Genomic DNA, 18,286 nt, shown 5'->3' with positions numbered 1-18,286 from the left:
CACGCTCTGCTGTTATTTTGATGGACTTTTTGTTTTAAATTAATTTAAGTCATTTTGGTTGCATTGACATTTTCATTTATTTATTGTAAAAAAAAAATCATCAAGGAGCTTTTCATGTTTTAAGTAACATTTGATACAAGTTGTTGCCCAGCCTAATGTCATTTCCCGCACTGTTAGTTTTTGATTTAAATGAAAGATTAGTCATGTTAGTTGTGTTGGATTTCTAATTTAATTACTGTAAACGGTTTCAGAGAGCTATAAAAGTTTTATTTGAATTTATAACGAATACTCTTAGTTTTTTCTGCATTATTAAAAAATTCTTACGAGAATTTTTAAGCTTTTACAGCAAATGAATATCGGCCTCCTCTTAATAATCGGTAAGAGCCCTGAAGCGCCCATATGGGTCAATCCTTAGTGTGTATTTACCTGACGTGAGAAAGGGAAACCGTTTATTCTCTCAAGTAGCTTAAGTTGAACACACCGGCGTGGTGCTAACAGTTGCCGCAGTGCTAAAGAAGATAACGGGATTTTCTGCTTGCTCACAGGTTTCACTCCAAGGGTGACCAAAGCTCTGTGTGAAAGAACACGCCACGGCTTAGGAAGGTTTAGCACCGACCAGGTGAGGATCCCCTATGAGAGAATATCTGGGAATTATTTGGTTTGAAAATATTTATTATTTATTTACTGAAAAATCCTGACGCCTGATTAAAGGCTGCAAGCTCAAATTCAATAACAAATCTCAATTTTGTCTTCGTGCAAGCCACACCGGATTTTAAGCTGCAGGCTTAACAGCCATAAAAATGAACACATTCACGGGAACTGCATCCATGCCTTTAAGGTGCAGAATACCAATAGTGATCCCCAACCACCCACCCCTACCTGAAGCTGTTCTTCGCTGCCTTGTTCTTCATTTCTGCTCTGAGTAGTTTACATCACGTGTTTTCGGATCATGCGACCATTCAAGATAGCGATTATAAACGGGAGAACATATTTACTACTATGCCAGAAGAAATATAGACGACAGCACCAGTGCAACCATACTGTCGAGAATAGTGCCAGATTGCAACAGACATGTCTCTTTTGTTGTTGTCATTAGTGGACCAAAACAGCATTTGACTGTCATCGTTCGTCAAGGATTAAAGGAAACTCCAACGACCTGACATTGACGCCCATGATACAGAGAGAGAAGTGTAGCGTCCTTGATAGATAACTTCCACTGCTGTTCAATTCAGATGTATACGTTGAGAACTTGCTTTGTTAGTGAAAGCGTTGACATATCCTGAGTACATTGTACATATTTAATCATGTACTGTGAAACTTCCCATCACATAATAAATCAATAATGTTGGCGAAATTTGGACTCATTTCTCTCAAACAGAGTCATAAATGTTTCCAGACGTCACCGAAATGCTTTGTTTTTAGAGTGAAGGCTTTCTGGAAAAGAGCAGCTTGCTGTTTTCCTAGGTGCCGCCACGAAAAAGAAAAAAAGAAGCCCGGCAAATGTAAAGTCGCTGTGTTTAAAATTTAGCAAAAAATTAGCGGCACGGAGTTCAGAATTGACAGTAATTATTTTCCTCATTCAGAGTTATTTTTTTGTGTGTTTTCTTGCTGTTAATATTTGTCAGTTTAAATGATTGCAATTCATTTTGTGCCTAAAGTCTTTGAAAAAATGACACTTGACTTTTTACATGACTATACAGACGCTGCCCTACTTACGAACGAGTTAAGTTCTGGACGCTCGAATTTGTTCGTAAGTTGCTTCAGTGCTATATTTTGAATGGAATGTATGTTTAAGGTTTATATAAGTATGTTTAAGGATTGTATAAGAAACCTGTATTGTTTTGTACTAAAAAACATCTCATAAAATAAAATGCTCTGTAAAGATAAAGAATGTTTAGTTCAACCTATTTTGGAAGAGGTCGTCCATTTTCTCAACCGCATCAAGGTTTCCCATTCCACTTGTTTTAAACGAAACGGCTCGCCCTTTCTTTACACTTTACACCAACTATGTTGAATGGATGCACAATAAAAACGTCAAAGTTCTTAGCGCGCTGGAGATACAGTATCAAGTATGTTTACAGACGAACTAGGAAGTAGAAGCCGGATTTCTTCTTCGGGGTGGACGCTGGGTGACCTCTCACAGCGCCATCACACGCCGGTAGAGGCGGAAAGAAGCACTACAGTAATGTCCTCTACTTGGAAAAACGTGCACACAATACAAAATCTAACTTACAGCAATGATACTTTTCGACATCCCCCCCGAAAAATGTTCGTATGTACCGTTGTTCGTAAATCGAATGTTCGTAAGTAGGGGAGCGTCTGTAATGGGAAAAATAATATGTTGGCATTTTGTCTGAGCTAGCGAGTTAGCACGTAACATTCACTTATTCCAATACAAGTCCCACAATGCATTGTGATGGCTGAGTAGGAAGCCATACAGATAGATTAGAAAGACTTAATTCGTTTTTTGTTTTTGTCTTTGACACAGACACACGTAAAAACACACAATTTATCGAACAAGTATTACGATCTACTGCAGTACAGAGCCGAATGTTTTTTTTTTTTTTTTACAAAAAAAAATAAAAAAATAAAAAGAGAATTCCAAAATAAATCTTAAAATCATAAAATTAGAACTGTTTTGTGCAGGGCCTTCAAGAGTCGGCACAGTTGCCCAGAAGAAATTCACACTTCTGTTGAAGAATTTTCCAGAAGTAGCAACCTCAAAAGGCCTAAATTCTTAAATTGTTCAAGTTTTTCTATTGTGGTTTAATAATTAAGTAAATACAATACAATCAAATATTAAGAGATATAAAATATCCATCTATTTCAATAAGCTAGTTCTTATGCAATACAGGTGACATTGGCACTAAAAAATAAAAAAATCCCCTCATTAAGGCAGCAATATACTGAATTAATCTGATTGATTTAAAAACTAACAATGTTGATTTTATGGAAGGATGTCCTAAAATTTAGCACCATAAAAAAGATACTGGTTCACTTATCCAAAAGCATGTAAAAATGCATTGTATGTTATTAATCTCATTGTGCTATTAACCAAATTGCAATTACAAATACATCAGTATGCTAAACAGTGGTTAGCGCGTGTGCGGCACAGTTCTGAGGTCGTGGGAACCTCCTGCGTGGGTTCAAATCCAGCTACCGGCCTTACTGTGCGGAGTTTGTATGTTCTGCCCGTGCTTGCGTGGGTTTCCTCCGGGCACTCCGGTTTCCTCCCACATTCCAAAGACATGCATTTCAGGTGAATTGGCCGGTCCAAAATTGTCCCTAGGTGTGACTGAGCGAGTGAGTTGTCTGTCCCCGTGTGCCCTGCGATTGGCTGGCAACCAGTTTAGGGTGTCCCCTGCCCACTGCCCGCAGATGGCTGGGATGGGCTCCAGCCCCCCCTGCGACCCTAATAAGGATAAGCGGTACAGCTAATGAGATGAGATACCGGTAATGATATATGAAATTTTGGACAAACAAAAAGAGTGTTATAATGTAAGCTTTTCAAATTAATAATTTTTTCACTGTTTATTTGTTGTACGTTTTGTATTGTTCTTGTTTAAAAAAAAAAATGACTGGAAGTAAATTACAAAAAATAAAATCGAATAACATCAAGTGCTCGTACTTCAAGTCCGACAATGCACTTCGAAGCCTGACTACATCAATCTGTAAGTGGGGAAAAAAGCACAGCTTTTACGGTCATATCTTCTTTTGTGTTTAATGTAACGTTGGTTTAAAGTACAGTACATCTCGAAAATAATAAATTAGTATCATCTTTGAGGATCCAGTAAAATCTTATATATAAAACTGAAGTCCTCATTTTTTCAAAGTCAAATCCTCTTTTGTATATTTTAAGCCCCAGTGTGTAATATTGACCGCTGGATGGGATTGTATTGTCTAATGCGAAAAATAACCAGTGTAAAGAGCACAGCGTAGTAGCAAGATACTTGACAAACATGGCAGTGACTACGAGGTAAGTTCCCACTCGGTAAAAGAAAAACAAATTTTGAGGCCTATGATTATTTATCAATAAAACATTAACATTAGTATGACAGACCATGGGCAGCATGGCGGCGCAGTGGTCAGCGGGTGTGCGGCACAGTTCTGAGGTCATGAGATCGCACCCCCTGTGTCGAGTTTGCATGTTCTCCCCATGCTTGCGTGGGTTTCCTCCGGGCACTGCGGTTTCCTCCCACATTCCAAAAACATGCATGTCAGGTTATTTGGCCTGTCTAAAATGTCCCTAGGTGTAAATGAGTGAGTGAGTTGTCTGTCTCTGTGTGCTCTGCGACTGGCTGGTAACCAGTTCAGGGTGTCCCCTGCCCACTGCCCGAAGACGGCTAGGATGGGCTCCTGCACCCCCGCGACCCTACTGAGGACAAGCGGTGCGGATAATGGATGGATGCATGATAGACCATGTATTTTTGCCTAGTATTAATATCAATGAATTTTTAACTGACTGAAAGTTTTTGTACCACTAGGAGGCACCAAATAGTTCACACTGACCCTTTACCAAAACACTTCTGTTGTGTAAACTACAAATCAGAAAAATAAAAAGGGTGTTTGTACTCGTAAATAAAAACAAGGGAAAAAGGGATGTTATATTATGAATATTTATGTCTTTTTTGTTGTTGGTCTTTTGCTAAAAATCACAGACACTGGACGAGGACATTTAAAAAAGATTAAAAAATTAATGCATCAGGTGTTTGTACACCAAGTCCCACCATGCACTGCGAAAGACAACTCCGCACGCTTCAAACTATTTTTTTAAAGTCATATCCTCTTTTGGTGTATTCAACGTGACGCTACGATTGTGTTGAGTTCATCCCAAAAAATAATATATTATTTTCTCTAAGAAATCAGTACAGAAAAAAACAACCACACAGTGATGTAAATGACAGACTCGATAACGTTGCTTATGGTGATGACGTCACGTACACACGCCACGTGATTAGTAAAGAACACCTGCATGAACATCGCCCATTTACTCTTCAAAATAAATAAGAGTCGTCAGGGGACAAACACAAACAAACCATTTTTGTGAGCATTACAATTTGAGCCTCAACCTAATGGATGACCGCCATTACCGGCGTTGTTTGTTTGTCACCGACATCGCTTTGTTTTTGTTACAATTAAAACCGGGGGGGGCAACAGAACCCCCTTCCTCCCTTTTCCCGCTCACCTTCCACATCCAAGCCATGTTCATCTCCACGACAAGTGACGGATGCTCTTTAGCATCTCCGCGCCGCCACGAAAGGTCCTCAGAGACATTCGTTGGCAAGAGAGAGAAAAAAGGCCCAAATCCTTCTCAGGGTTCGGTACCGTTATTCGTCCCCTCTGCTGCCTTTTTTCCTCTTCCAGACTCCAGAGTGGAGCTGGAAAGGAGGCTCCATGCTATTTCATTGGTGAACACCATCGAAGGGATACGCCCATTCACCCTTCCGCTTTCCTGGTGCGGGAGTGCGAGTCACGTGATAGGATGTTCAGCTTCCTGATTCGTACGATTGGATGTCAATCAAAATTCGATATTTTTTTTATACAGACAACCCTCGCTTCTTTGCGATTCAGTTATCGCTGGTTCACACTTTCGCGGTCACAAAAAAAGATTTAATTAAAAAAAATATATAAGGCCAACAGACGCTTCCTGCATCACCAAGGAACAAATACACAACTTGATTTAACTTTATCACAAGCAACAATGGAAGAAGATGCAAATAAAAGAGGCTCTACGTACTTTGAGTTAACAATAAAGACCCAGAAGAAAAACATTTTTTAACTGCAATTTCACACCTTGACAGTATTTTACAATATCTGTATTCTGTCTTTGTTATCCAACTATAATAAAGCTCCCCAGAGGAGGGCGCAGTTTCCTTGAGGTTAAAGGATGTCCGTATAATTAAGTACCGTACTGTACAGTACATACACACAAAATAAAAAAAAATCACAAATGTTTTTAAAATAAAAAAGACACTTATAAATTGCATTACTGATATGAAAACCCGTTTTCCTTTTTAAAAAAAATCATGCAGCCTTACTTACAGAAATGATGATTAAGTGGTTGACGGATTCGATTTTAACCACACTTCTAATAAAAAAAAACGGTAATAACACAGTAACAATGTAGTAATAACATAATTGGTAGCCCTTCATGCTAATTAGTAACAGAAAAAAATGTATCTCTAAGCTTAAAAAAGGTAAGAGTTCTTCTAAATTATAAACATATCACGATAACTTTCAGTATTACTACGTAAACAGCGTGCATCACCCAGTATGACTCATGATTATTTACATCTGAGTATTGCCCCCTGACGGATTACAGGCGTAGTGCATTTAACTTGTGCATGCGTGCTATTTTAACAGAGGTAACAGCGTCATCTGCCGGTGCACGACAGAACATCAGCAACAGCGTGGAGTACAATTAAACATTTATTGCTCGACGCAAATAAGTTAAAGACACAATGCATAATTTTCAGATGGGACGAAAATAAAAGTGAGCACTCATATAACATTTCATCATTCCATGATTAATACAACAATGTTAAGTCAGTTACAGTAGAACCCCGGGATACGGCGTCCCCACCTTGCGACACTTTCGCGATATGGTGTGGATTACGTTTTTTTCTGTCCTTTTTATGGCATTTCCCCTGCAATATGAAATCAAAAACAAAGAATAATCAAACTTTGCTGTGTCGTTGCACATTTATGTCTCTGTGCTGCCTCTCTGCTATTGGTTTAACATGATAAAAGATGCTGGTGGACTATTGGTTTGTGTCTTGGAATCGTGAAAATGGCAATCTGTTATTGGTTAAACTCCGTCCCAAAAAGCCTTTATTTTATACAATGTTGTTGTTTTTTCCTTCTGTGTTTATTCTTTATGGGTCCGAAGACTTGCAGTGATGCTAATGGGAGAAGCAAAAACAAGATAACCATGGAAAGGAAGCTTGACCTGATCAACAAATACCAAGAAGGCACATGAATGAGTACCCTTCACTATGTTGCAATCAGTAACCAATCAACGATCAGGACAATTAAAAATAAAGAGGGGGTTGAAGCTAGGAAATCTTCTAAGTCTTTGCAAGTTTCTTTTGTATTTGCTGTCTCCTCCCCTCCTCTGCATCCACCTGGTACTCCACTTGACCAACTAAAGTCATGTCACACCAAAGGTAACCAAAAATGTCCTTTTCCCTTTCCATGTATATTCATTTTAAATGCTGTTTAATTCTATGCGTGTATTTTTGTAACCTAATTTTAACTGTGCCTTTTTTTCTTCTTTGAAAAAAATAATAATAAAGGGGGGAAAGGGTAAAGAAAAAAACTCAAAAAACAAAAACAAAACAACATTGCAGTGTGGAGGATATCTTCCATGCTCCAGTCATTTCTCAAACTCCAGTGTTCATTGTTTGTAAGTGGCGTCCTTATTTTTCCTATTGTCCATTCATTTTTACCATTTGCCCACGAATTGAGTCTCCTGTAGTTTTATTCAAAGTGTGATCTTCTCGTTTATAAATATTTTGTATATATGTATGTTTATTTATAATGCCGTTTGTCCAACATGTGCACATTACACATAATACTCACTACTTATCATTATACCAGTTTTAATGTTTTAGATCTGGGGTTATCGGGGGTTAGGAAGGCATTTGCTAATTAGCATACACAGTAAAATAAACAGTGGAAAGTTAACACTCTGTTTTAGATGTTTAGTTTTTGTGTTAAATCCACACTATCACTGGCTACCTTAAAATAAACAGTGCTAAATTACCACATAACCCTCCTGTTGTGCTTATTTTAGTGGAGACCTTTGAACTTTTATTATACAGGGGATTTTTTTTCAGGGTTTTTAACTACAAGCTGGTGGGTCTTTTTGACTTGAGGACAAACAGGGGGGGGGAGTAAACTTTTGAGCACTATCTCAGTGAACATATGGTTCTAATCTACCTAGTTAGGAGAGAGAGTGGGAAAGGTGAGATGGCACAACATTCATTTGGACAGGTAACTTAAAATTAGTTTTATCTGGTTATATCAGTATCAGAAATATTTTATTAACACTCCACTTATTGAAACATGAATATTTTGTTTGTTTGTTTGTACATGATTCAATTGTTTGTTTGTTTGTAAATGATTCAAATTGAATCTTTTCTTCCGGCGCCGTCACGAATGGCAGCCACTCCAGCAGCTCCCGTGTTATTTTCGATTGTTCTCGATTGTTCTCAGCTCAGGGATGCTGCTGGAAATGTGAATTTCCCTTCGGGGATGAACAAAGTATCTATCTATCTATCTATCTATCTAGTTAAATTAACAAAGGTAATTTTAGTGTGTAGGTTTGTATTTCCCACCTCATGACTATTTCATTTTGCGATCCCCACTTCAGAACGGATTAATGTCGTGTTGATAACCTTGGAAACCAGAGTCTTGGATTTTACCATGATAAGTTTTTCTTCCTGGAATGTTCCACTTATAAGATGCAAGCTGGGTGAGGGCTAGCAGAGGAGGTCGGGTTTGAGTCCAAGTCGCTGCAGAACGTCCTCGGGCATGCACAGTACGGGATTGACCGCCTTGATCTTCTCGTCCCCCAGCAGGGAGAGGCCGGCGATGCCAAACAGAGTGTGGAAGGGGTCCACCTATGCGGGAGAGAACATGATTAGGTTCAGGAACCTTTTTCAAGGACAAATTCCAGCTCTTTTTTAGGACTTTTAAAGCCAACTTTCCAGTGTCTCCAGTTGGAAATATTCTGGGTTTCATTTTCATATTTGTTATATTTCTAAATACTTGTTTATACTGTTCATATTGTAGCTGTTAGTCATCATTCACTGTCTTACTGCTATAACAAAATACATTTTCCCATTGTGGGACGAATAAAGGATTATCTTATCTTACATTTCAAAAAAGATATAATACATTTTACATTGTTTATAATAATTATTAATGATTGTCGTTACCATTACTATTATTTATACAACCAAAACTAATGATTTATTTAAGGTGGGTGCAATCCAAGGAAAGTCAATTCTTCTAAAGTTTAACGTATGTTTGAATTAAGATACTCTAAATGAACTGCTATTGTTATCCATTTAACTTGTTGGTATAAAAAGGGATTTTACTAGTAACGTACCCGATATAGACCGGGGTTGAAAAATGGTGTGAAAAAATGTCGGGCCCCAACTTTTGCATGTCAAGCGCTCACAAAATGCAGTTTTGAAATGTTGAATCCATTTCTTAAGGCACAAAAAATCCAAACCTATCTTGCCCTATGTAAAAAAGTAATCACCCCCTGAAGCTAATAGCGAGTTGGGCCACCTTTAGAAGCGATAACAGAAATCAAACGTTTACGATAATAAGTAATGAGTCTTTCACAACCTTGTGGAAGAATTTTGCCCCTCTCTTCTTTGCAAAAGTGTTTCAAATCTGCCATTTTGGCAATTTTTATTGCATGAATTGCCTGTTTAAGGTCACACCACAGCATCTCAATTGAATTTAAATCTGGACTTTGTCATTCCAGACCCTGTTACAAGAACTTCACCCGAAATTCAAGCACTTTTCAAAACACAACAGGATTTTGAGCACCCATAAAAACCCTGATTATTAACGATTAGCGTCACTCTGGAGGAGAAGGGCTCACCATATCTCCCGGCCGGTCGGCGAATCCGCCCGTCTCCTCATCCTGACAGGCAAGGATGAAGCAGCGTAGTTTGTCCTTGTCGATCCAGTGGAGCCTGCCGATGATGCAGAGGGAGGCCAGGACCCACCAGGAATAGCACACGTCAGGAAGCTGGAACAGATAGAAATCAGAGTTTCCATAATGCTTATAATAGTATATAATATAATAATACTTATACAAGCCTTAAACATACTTATATTAACCTTAAACATACAAAATATAGCATTAAAGCAACTTACTAACAAATACAATTTACGAACTATCGTCCGGAACCCATCTGGTTTGTAAGTAGGGCAGAGTCTGTATAAGTCGCAGCGGAGTATAAGTTGAACCCCCAGCCAAAGAAAAACTGTGACTTATTGTCTGAAAATACGGCACTCAGAAATTTATGGCGGGCCGGATTAAATCAGCCAACGGGCCGTATCCAGCCCACAGGCTGTATCTTTGACATGACTGTTCTTAGGGGGTTAGTAAAAGTGATTTGTTAACTTTTTGTGCGTAATAACTGTATTTATTTGTGTATAATGTGCTTTTTCACTCAAAAGTTTGGGTGCACTTCATACAAAAGGTTTTATACTAACATATTTGTGCAATGAATAAAAAAGTCGTAACATTTTGCTGACCACGATCAAAATAGTTTTTGCGAAACTAACCTGGGTCGCGGCGCTGGGAGCGCTGAGTTCTAACCACTAGACCACCAGTAGTTATATAGATGACATACGAAAAGGCATTACATTATATCTCATTATGACAATTATTTGTATTCACGGTACCAGAAATGAATGTTACAGAAAGGACAGGGTCCATTCAGGTGCTTGAAATCATTGAAAATCCTTAAATTTTAATTTTTTTCAGGGTCAGGGAAATGCTTGAATTTTGGGGGAATATCTTGAAAATTCTTGAAATTATTTGCATTGCCGTGTTTCCTCGCAGTCTGACCATGCTTTTAAATGAAGATTTTTTTAAAGTGCGTAAAAAATGAGCAGTCCTCATTATCGAGTTGACATGTGAAGCAATATTGCCCCCTACTGTTGCATCCAAGAGGACAGGTTTATCAAACAAGTTCCTTGGCCTCATAATAATATAATAATAATAATTTCCTTGTATTGTCATTCTGTGTAACAATGTACACAGAACGAAATGTCGATTGCACCTGACCCGTTGTAGCGAGCCGATGCAGCCGCAGCCAACAGAGGGCGCCGCCGACCACTTTTTAAGTCTTAGGAATGACTCGGCCGGGGCGCGAACCACCGACCTCCCAGTCTCAAAGCGGGCGCCTTACCATCTAGGCTACTGAGCTGCTCATGTAGGTTTTAGATCAGGGGATGGGGCAATAATAGTCTGTAGTTTGTACAGCCCTTTGAGAAGTCTTGTGATTAAGGGCTATACAAATAAACATGACTTAACTTGACTACTTGCTGACACCATCTTCTGGCTAAAATAATCATTGCAGCCTCTGTCAAGCTGCTTCTATGCTTCCGTGCACATATGTGTCTCTTTTCGATGCACTTGAAAAAACTCATTTTTCATCTTTTTAGGGTTTGGGTTGGCACTTTTTATTTAAAACTGTCATATTCTTATTTTCACCATTCTCATGCTAGAAAAAAGGAAAACCTTTCGCATACGAGTGAAATCACTCTCTTTTTAAACTTTTTAAGGATACCTCAAACTACTCACCAACTTTTACATAATTTGCTAACTCTTAGCATATACTTTAGGAGAAACAATTCCCATTATTTACCAAAATACATATATATTGTACACTCTAAAAAAAACAAAAATATTGTTACATAAACCATCCGTTTAACTACATTTTATTATAAAATCGACTTCAAAAATATGTTTTAATTTAAAAAATGTTACTATATATTTTTACATAAAATTTCAAATTAGTCATCTTAAGTCAAATAAAATCTTAAGCCATTTTTAAATGAATTACGGTTGTAGACAAAAATACTATGTTATTTATTTAACTATTTATATTGATATTGCGTAAAATCTTTAATTCCAGACATTAGTTTCGTACACATAAATCAAGCTTTAATTTAAATTAATACTAAGAAATTATCATTGACAGTGTATGTTAGTATTTGATCATAAAGCCTATTTCCTAGGTTGCTGGTCAGTTTTTCTCTCTCAACAATATGGTCCTTGTATCTTAAAGGATGTTTGTGTTTAGTTATTTTTTTTGTTTTGTTTTTCTAAGGGCAGAATGTTGTATGAGTGATCATTTATAAAAAGTTTTTATTTAGGTGTGAAACGGCAGCAGAAACCTTCTCTGGTCGTCCGTTGAGGCCACCAGACGGCAGCTGGCGCTCGCAGAGCCACCAGCCGAGTAAGTCGGCGTTAAGCAGATGCAGTTGGCCAGTCAGTGACAGGAAACCCGTGCAACAGTAAATCTGCAGAATGAGAAATATTAATGACACAATGGCCTAAGGGAAAAAAAGCAAAGGTCACAACTGAAAACAATGAGGCGCTCACCTGACCAGCGTGAGACTCTGACCCGGGCCTGCAGCCAAAGCCGCCATCAAAGTTCATACACGACAGGACAAACTCGATTGCCTTCTCTATGTCGATAGCGTCCATCTTGCCCTTTGGCGAGAGGTGGGAAAGACACGGCAGCCATTTTAGAGTTGAAACCAGCTCAAGATGCTTTTTGACTTAGTGTACGCACCAGCAACGAAAGGGTGGCCACCGCGCAGAAGGAAAATCGGGTGTCGATTTCTCCTAAGGAATGGCAACAGAAACAAAATCTTATTGGGGCAATTAAAAGAAGATCCCGATATATTTGGATTGTGTCCGTGTCTACTGGTGTAATTTAACACTTAATATTATCAATTGTGCCAAAACTTATTAATATTGTTGAATACCTTTACAGAAGACCCCAGGATACAACATGAATTTGTTCTGAGGTGGGAATCACCAAGTGAAATTAGTGAATGGTGGTGAATAAAAACCTAAAATTTTATGCTTATGCATTCACTGCTCCCCTTAGATCAGGGGTCACCAATCTTTTAAAAACGGAGATCTACTTTTTGTTTCGAATTGGCGCGAAGGGCTAACATTTTGATATGCGTTTCTAAAATGACAACTTATGGTATTACTGTGTTGTTTATGTCTTTACCAGGTAGTAACTATTAGATGTTAAGTCAACCACTAAAATAGAGTCAGTCAGAAATCGAATTAGAAAATCGTAATGACCCATCACTGATGAGCTATTTTCAGAACCTGTCTATGGGGTACTCAGGTGTTCTTAGGGCAACAATTTGGAGACCCCTGACCTAAATAAAAACATTAAAATGAGAAAATAGTATAAGTACTCCATATGAGTATTATATGTGTATGTGATTAAATAACAACTAAATATACATGTAAAGGAAAAACGTAAATGCATTTTATCTTTGGTGTGACGTGACTTGAACTGGTACAGTCAAATTAATGGGTGGAAGAAAAGGCGGGGGACCACAGATTTAAATAAAAATGTATTTTAAAGCTTCCACTTGCAAGGATTGTGATGCCCTTGGAAAACTTTGTTCCTTATTTTTAATATTACCCCAGATTGCCGATTGGCTACGACCATGCAACTTAATGAGGGCAGCAATTCATGTGCCCTTTTCTTCCTATGCCTTGATATTCACAAGCTTTGTTCCCATGGTCATGGTTTTGCTTCTCCCTTTAGCATCACTACAAGTCTAGTGACCCATAGCCTATAAATACAGTACAAAAAATACAGTATTGTATTGCCAACTCAGTGTGGGAACAAGGAAGGAAAAAAGTGACAAAAAGTGCCAGAAGAGAAAAAAGGCGATATAGGAGGGAGTTTAGCAAGTAGCGTGTCTGCATTTTCATGATGCCGTGAAAGAAACCAATAGCAGACCGGCATTTTAGATGACGTCGACCAACAGCAGACAGGCATCTTAAAGCTAAACTTACATACGTGTGTAGAATGCAAAGTTTCTGGGCACATAAAATATTTTGCAGTTGATGTTGTATAATGGGGAAAATGCAATGAGAAGCTGAAATAACATTTAATCCTACACTGGAAAGTAAAATTGTCACATGGTGGAAATACCAAATCCCGGGGCTCTACTGTTATCATATTGTTGAGATCGTATACTTATTGTTTAGCTTATTAATTGCCAGTGTGAACAAATCCATCTCCATACCCCATTTATCTCCGGCAAATGATCCATCCTCCTGCTGCAGCCCTTTGACGTACTCCACGATTTTGTCCACGTTTAGCGTGTCCACGCTGTCGTACAAGCACAGAATCTTCAGAGGAGGACCAAAATAAAAGTGTGAAGGATTGATTGGCTCGAGAAAAGCGAGAAAAGTGACGTTGTGTCACCTGGACGGCGCTGAGTGTGTAGAGCAGATGCGGGTCATGGCCGATGCTGGCGCCGACCCCGCCACAGTTGTGTTGGCACTCTTTGATGAAATCGATGATCTCCTGCTTGTTCATGCGCGGCAGTTGGGACATCAGGTCCATGACCGTCAGGCCCCAGTAGATACCGCTCATGCGCAGGTACTCGGACAGCGTGTACTCCTGCGTGAGCAGAATGTTTATTCAAAAAGGCAACAATCTCGATAGTCGATTTTGGGCAATGAGTCTGCGTCATTAGGTAGCAAAAAAAGAGGGAGGGAGGCAGGATGAAACAACTAAAAAATTAGAAAAGGAGGTAACAAAGGAGGGAGGAAAGACCCAAGATACCGCTCATGCGCAGGTACTCGGACAGCGTGTACTCCTGCGTGAGCAGAATGTTTATTCAAAAAGGCAACAATCTCGATAGTCGATTTTGGGCAATGAGTCTGCGTCATTAGGTAGCAACAAAAGAGGGAGTGGGCAGGGGACACACTAAACTGGTTGCCAGCCAATCGCAGGGCACACGGGGAAAGACAAGTCGCTCGCTCATTCACACCTAGGGACAATTTGGACCGGCCAATTCACCTGAAATGTATGTTTTTGGAATGAGTGCCCGGAGGAAACCCACGCAAGCACGGGGAGAACATACAAACTCCGCACAGGAAGTCTGGAGCTGGATTTGAACCCACGCAGGAGGTTCCCATGACATGAACCGTGCCGCACATGCGCTAACCACTGCGCCGCCGTGCTGCCCGGATAGTGTAAACAACTAATGAAAAAAGGAGGTAACAGAGAACGAGGAAGGAAAGACCCAAGGAAAGAAACAAAGATGGATCAAAAAAATGAAGGAAACAAGGTAGGGTGCGAACAAGGAAGGAGAAAAACATGGGAACAAGGAAAGAGGGAAGGAAGGAAACAACAAAGGAAGGATGGTTGAAACGACTAAGGAAGGAAAAAATGAGGTTACAAAGAGAAGAAAGAAAGACGCAAGGAAAGTAACAAGATGTGATTTAAAATAAAGGAGTGAATAAAGGTGGAAGGAAGGATGCAAGGAAAGAAACAAGAAATGATCAAAGAATGAAAGGACCATGAGAGAAGGTAACAGAAAAGAAGGAAGGAAGGAAGGAAGGGAAAAGGGAGGTAACAGGGAAGGAGGGAATGAGGGAAGGAAAGAAGGAAAGAAGGAAGGAAGGAAGGAAAAAAGGGAACAGGGAAGGAAGAAAGAATGGAACAAGGAACGGAGGAAGGAAGAAAGGAAGGCAGGAAGGTGAATGAGGGAAAGAACAAGGAATGGAGGTGTGAAGAAAGGATTATGATAAGAAATACCAGCGTGGGAAAATAATTTGGTTTTTATTTATTCATTTTTCAAAACCAACTAGTCACCTTTTTCTTCTCAATTTTACCTTTTTGTGTAATAAGAGTATTTTCAGAGTGACGAAATAAATGTTTAAGTGCAGCCACAATTTCCCCAATCCTTCCGAGAGCCATATTTCAATCTATAGATTAAAATATGGACCGACTCACAAAACACATGGTTTTATCGCATGTTCGATTCCCGGCTCCTCCGTGTCATCTGTCGAAGACACTGAATCCCTGATGCCCCCAATAAGCAGGTTGGCGCCTTGCATGGCTGCACGGCCACTATTGGTGTGTGTGTGTGTGTGTGTGTGTGTGTGTGTGTGTGTGTGAATGGGTAAGTGTGAAGCAAGTTGTAAAGCGCTTTGGGAGGTCTTCACTGACTTGAAAAGTGCTACATAAATGCAGACCATTTACCACTCACATAATCATCCTTTTTGCAGCCGTAAGCGACGATGTAGTCCGCATGTTTGTCCAGCAGGAGAGTCTTTGGGGCGTCAGCGCCAATTGAGACGTCTTTCACATGAGTCCCCTGAGAGAAAAAAAACACCTCCGGTTGAGTCAATTGAAAAACACTCGTACAAACTATGAAGACAATTCATCTTGATCAAATTTGGTCTTAATTCCGATTTATTATAGCAAAATATTAACAAAACAAGCCAGTATGCTAATGCTACATGCTAACCCGGTTAAGCAGCAGCGTCACTGTGAAATTAACTAGACTTCATCAGAATTTATATGACCAGAAACAATGCATCTTTTCCTATTTTCACCACATAATTCCATGAGAAAATTATTTAAAAATAAATGAAATAAAGCTGTTTACCATGCCAAAATTTGACGCATGATCTGAGTCCAGCTGCCTGTTCTTCTTCGGTGGTTTATGTCGTAGACGGAAAAAGTGAAAGACAAATTGCTACCACCAATAGCTTGGAGGGCGAAGTGAAGCTGGAGTATTAGCCAAGAGCATCATACTACCATTGAATCAAAAAGAGGCCATTCAAATAAAATAAAACATTTTGGTAAGCAGCGGGAGGTTATTTAAAATTCGTAAGAATGTTACATAATATTTTATAATAACAACTCACTTATTTCCAAAATGAATTTCCATATTACACAAAGTTAAAATAAAAATGAGGTTATGAACAGTGTATAAACCTTATTTTTTAATGTACAGTAGATATTACTTCATTCACGAATATTGCACTTTTATGCCATGTGCATTATCATATAACTTGGGCCAGTCTCTAAGTAATATGTTGTAAATACTTTTAATTGCCTTTTACCCTAAAAGTCTCTTATCTTTTTTTCCTCTTTAAAGTCTTTTTTACATTTTTACCCTGGAGTGCCAAGTCTAATCTCGTTAAATACAATGTTTCACATTGTAGCCATCAATGACAACAAAGACAATTGAATTCAATTCAAATATTATTATGTGGACTGTTTAGCAAATGAAGTAGCGAGACCGTGAAAAGTAAACCGCGTTTTGGCAAGGATTGACTGTATTACATAGAAGTAATCACTTGTGAAGTTAAGCCTAGTGAAGCATTTTGTTTCTTGTTGAAATTTGTTTGTGTTGCTTGGTTTCTGTTGTTATTTTATTCAAAATTTTTAAAAAAAACTTAGCAGTCAGTTCTGGAGCACGTATCAATGCAACCAAATTAATTATTTTACTCAACGCTGCTATCCTAAGGTCAAACATTAGATTTACTTGGTCTCAAAGAGAGCATGTAGTAGCTGACATTGCTTTGGTGGATGACTCTGCAGCAGGACTCAGTGCTTTGTTAGTGGAGTTTGATAGTGTGGGTAAGAGAAGGAACCTTAAGGTGAATGCAGACAAAGGTAAGGTAATGAGATGTTTGAGAGGTGGTAAGGTAGGTGGATTAGAGATTTTGTTGAATCGGGTAAAGTATCTGGAGGTAGATGGTTTCAAATATTTGGGTTCATATGTCTCCATAAAATCTCCATAACCCACATATGAAGCAGAAGCACAAATTGAAACCTTTGCTGGAAACCATAAAAATGCTTTAGAACCCTATTTTGAGTCCAAAACCGGAGTTTGAAAGTAAAATGCTCCAAAACCCCTTTGTGAAACAAAAACCCTAAACTTGAAACCCCAAATCCATTTTTTAAACCCTAATCTGAAGCCAAAACATTAGATAGAGATAGATAGATAGATACTTTATTCATCCCCGAAGGGAAATTCACATTTCCAGCAGCATCCCTGAGCTGAGAACAGTACAATAATAAAGCCAAAAGAATACAATATACAAATACCCAGTGTGACGTGCAAATGCCCACTGTAGCGTGTTATATAGAGTAACTAAATAGTGCTACACAGAATACATATTGCAGTAAGATTCGGTAATATCCAATGTAGGTGGTGTGGTTTAATGTGGGCCTTTACTCTGCCGGGTGGAGTTAAAGAGCCTCATGGCATGAGGAAGAAAAGATCTCTTCAGTCTGTCCGTAGTACAAGACAGTGACAGCAGTCTGTCGCTGAAACTGCTCTTCTGTCTGGAGATAATGCTGTGTAGTGGATGCGATGGATTGTCCATGATTGACCTCAGCTTTTTCAGTGCTCGTCTCTCAGCTACTGTTGTTAGGCTGTCCAGCTCTTTGCCCACAACAGAGCTCGCTTTCCTAGCCAGTAAATCCCAAAGCTTGTTTAAAACCTAATTTGAAACCACAACCTTATTTCAAACGAGAGTCATAACTACAATTCTATGCGTCCCTGGAGGACTGACATAATATAAATATAGTTTGAAACCTTAAATTCCAGTTTAAATCCGAATTTCAAGATAAAATTCCTAAATTGAAATGAAATGATCTGCATTTATATAGCGCTTTTCAAGTCAATGACTTCCCAAAGCGCTTTACAATGTGCTCCACATTTCCCAATAGCG

The 18,286-nt window shown here is 38.9% G+C and overlaps 2 protein-coding genes across 3 annotated transcripts in view; both read right to left on the bottom strand.

Moving 5' to 3' along the window:
* st6galnac3 (ST6 (alpha-N-acetyl-neuraminyl-2,3-beta-galactosyl-1,3)-N-acetylgalactosaminide alpha-2,6-sialyltransferase 3) overlaps positions 1-6,269 on the bottom strand; it is a 40,022-nt gene extending 33,753 nt beyond the window's left edge. The window contains exon 1 of the mRNA XM_088345814.1: positions 5,186-6,269. Coding sequence (XP_088201940.1) covers positions 5,186-5,209 — 24 coding nt within the window. The 5' untranslated portion in view covers positions 5,210-6,269. The remainder of the gene's footprint in view (positions 1-5,185) is intronic.
* Positions 6,270-6,411: 142 nt separating this feature from the next.
* On the bottom strand, positions 6,412-16,328 carry rabggtb (Rab geranylgeranyltransferase subunit beta). Of its 2 annotated transcripts, XR_015851542.1 has the most exons (10): positions 16,207-16,328; positions 15,805-15,912; positions 14,010-14,207; positions 13,828-13,933; positions 12,336-12,388; positions 12,143-12,253; positions 11,935-12,060; positions 9,623-9,772; positions 8,427-8,624; positions 6,412-6,647 (listed from the first exon to the last, which is right to left on the bottom strand). XR_015851542.1 is itself a non-coding variant. In XM_088345795.1 (9 exons), the coding sequence occupies exons 1-9, from the start codon at positions 16,207-16,209 to the stop codon at positions 8,484-8,486; spliced, it is 996 nt and encodes a 331-aa protein (XP_088201921.1). In that variant the 5' UTR covers positions 16,210-16,328; the 3' UTR covers positions 6,412-8,483. The 2 variants fall into 2 exon arrangements, 1 of the variants encoding a protein (XP_088201921.1); XM_088345795.1 differs by having other exon boundaries at positions 6,412-8,624.
* Positions 16,329-18,286: the final 1,958 nt, after the last annotated feature.

This window comes from Urocampus carinirostris, chromosome 1 (assembly GCF_059441175.1).
Source record: "Urocampus carinirostris isolate Australia breed hairy pipefish chromosome 1, RoL_Ucar_1.0, whole genome shotgun sequence".
Lineage (NCBI taxonomy): Eukaryota > Metazoa > Chordata > Actinopteri > Syngnathiformes > Syngnathidae > Urocampus > Urocampus carinirostris.
This window is presented reverse-complemented; position numbering and strand designations above follow the sequence as displayed.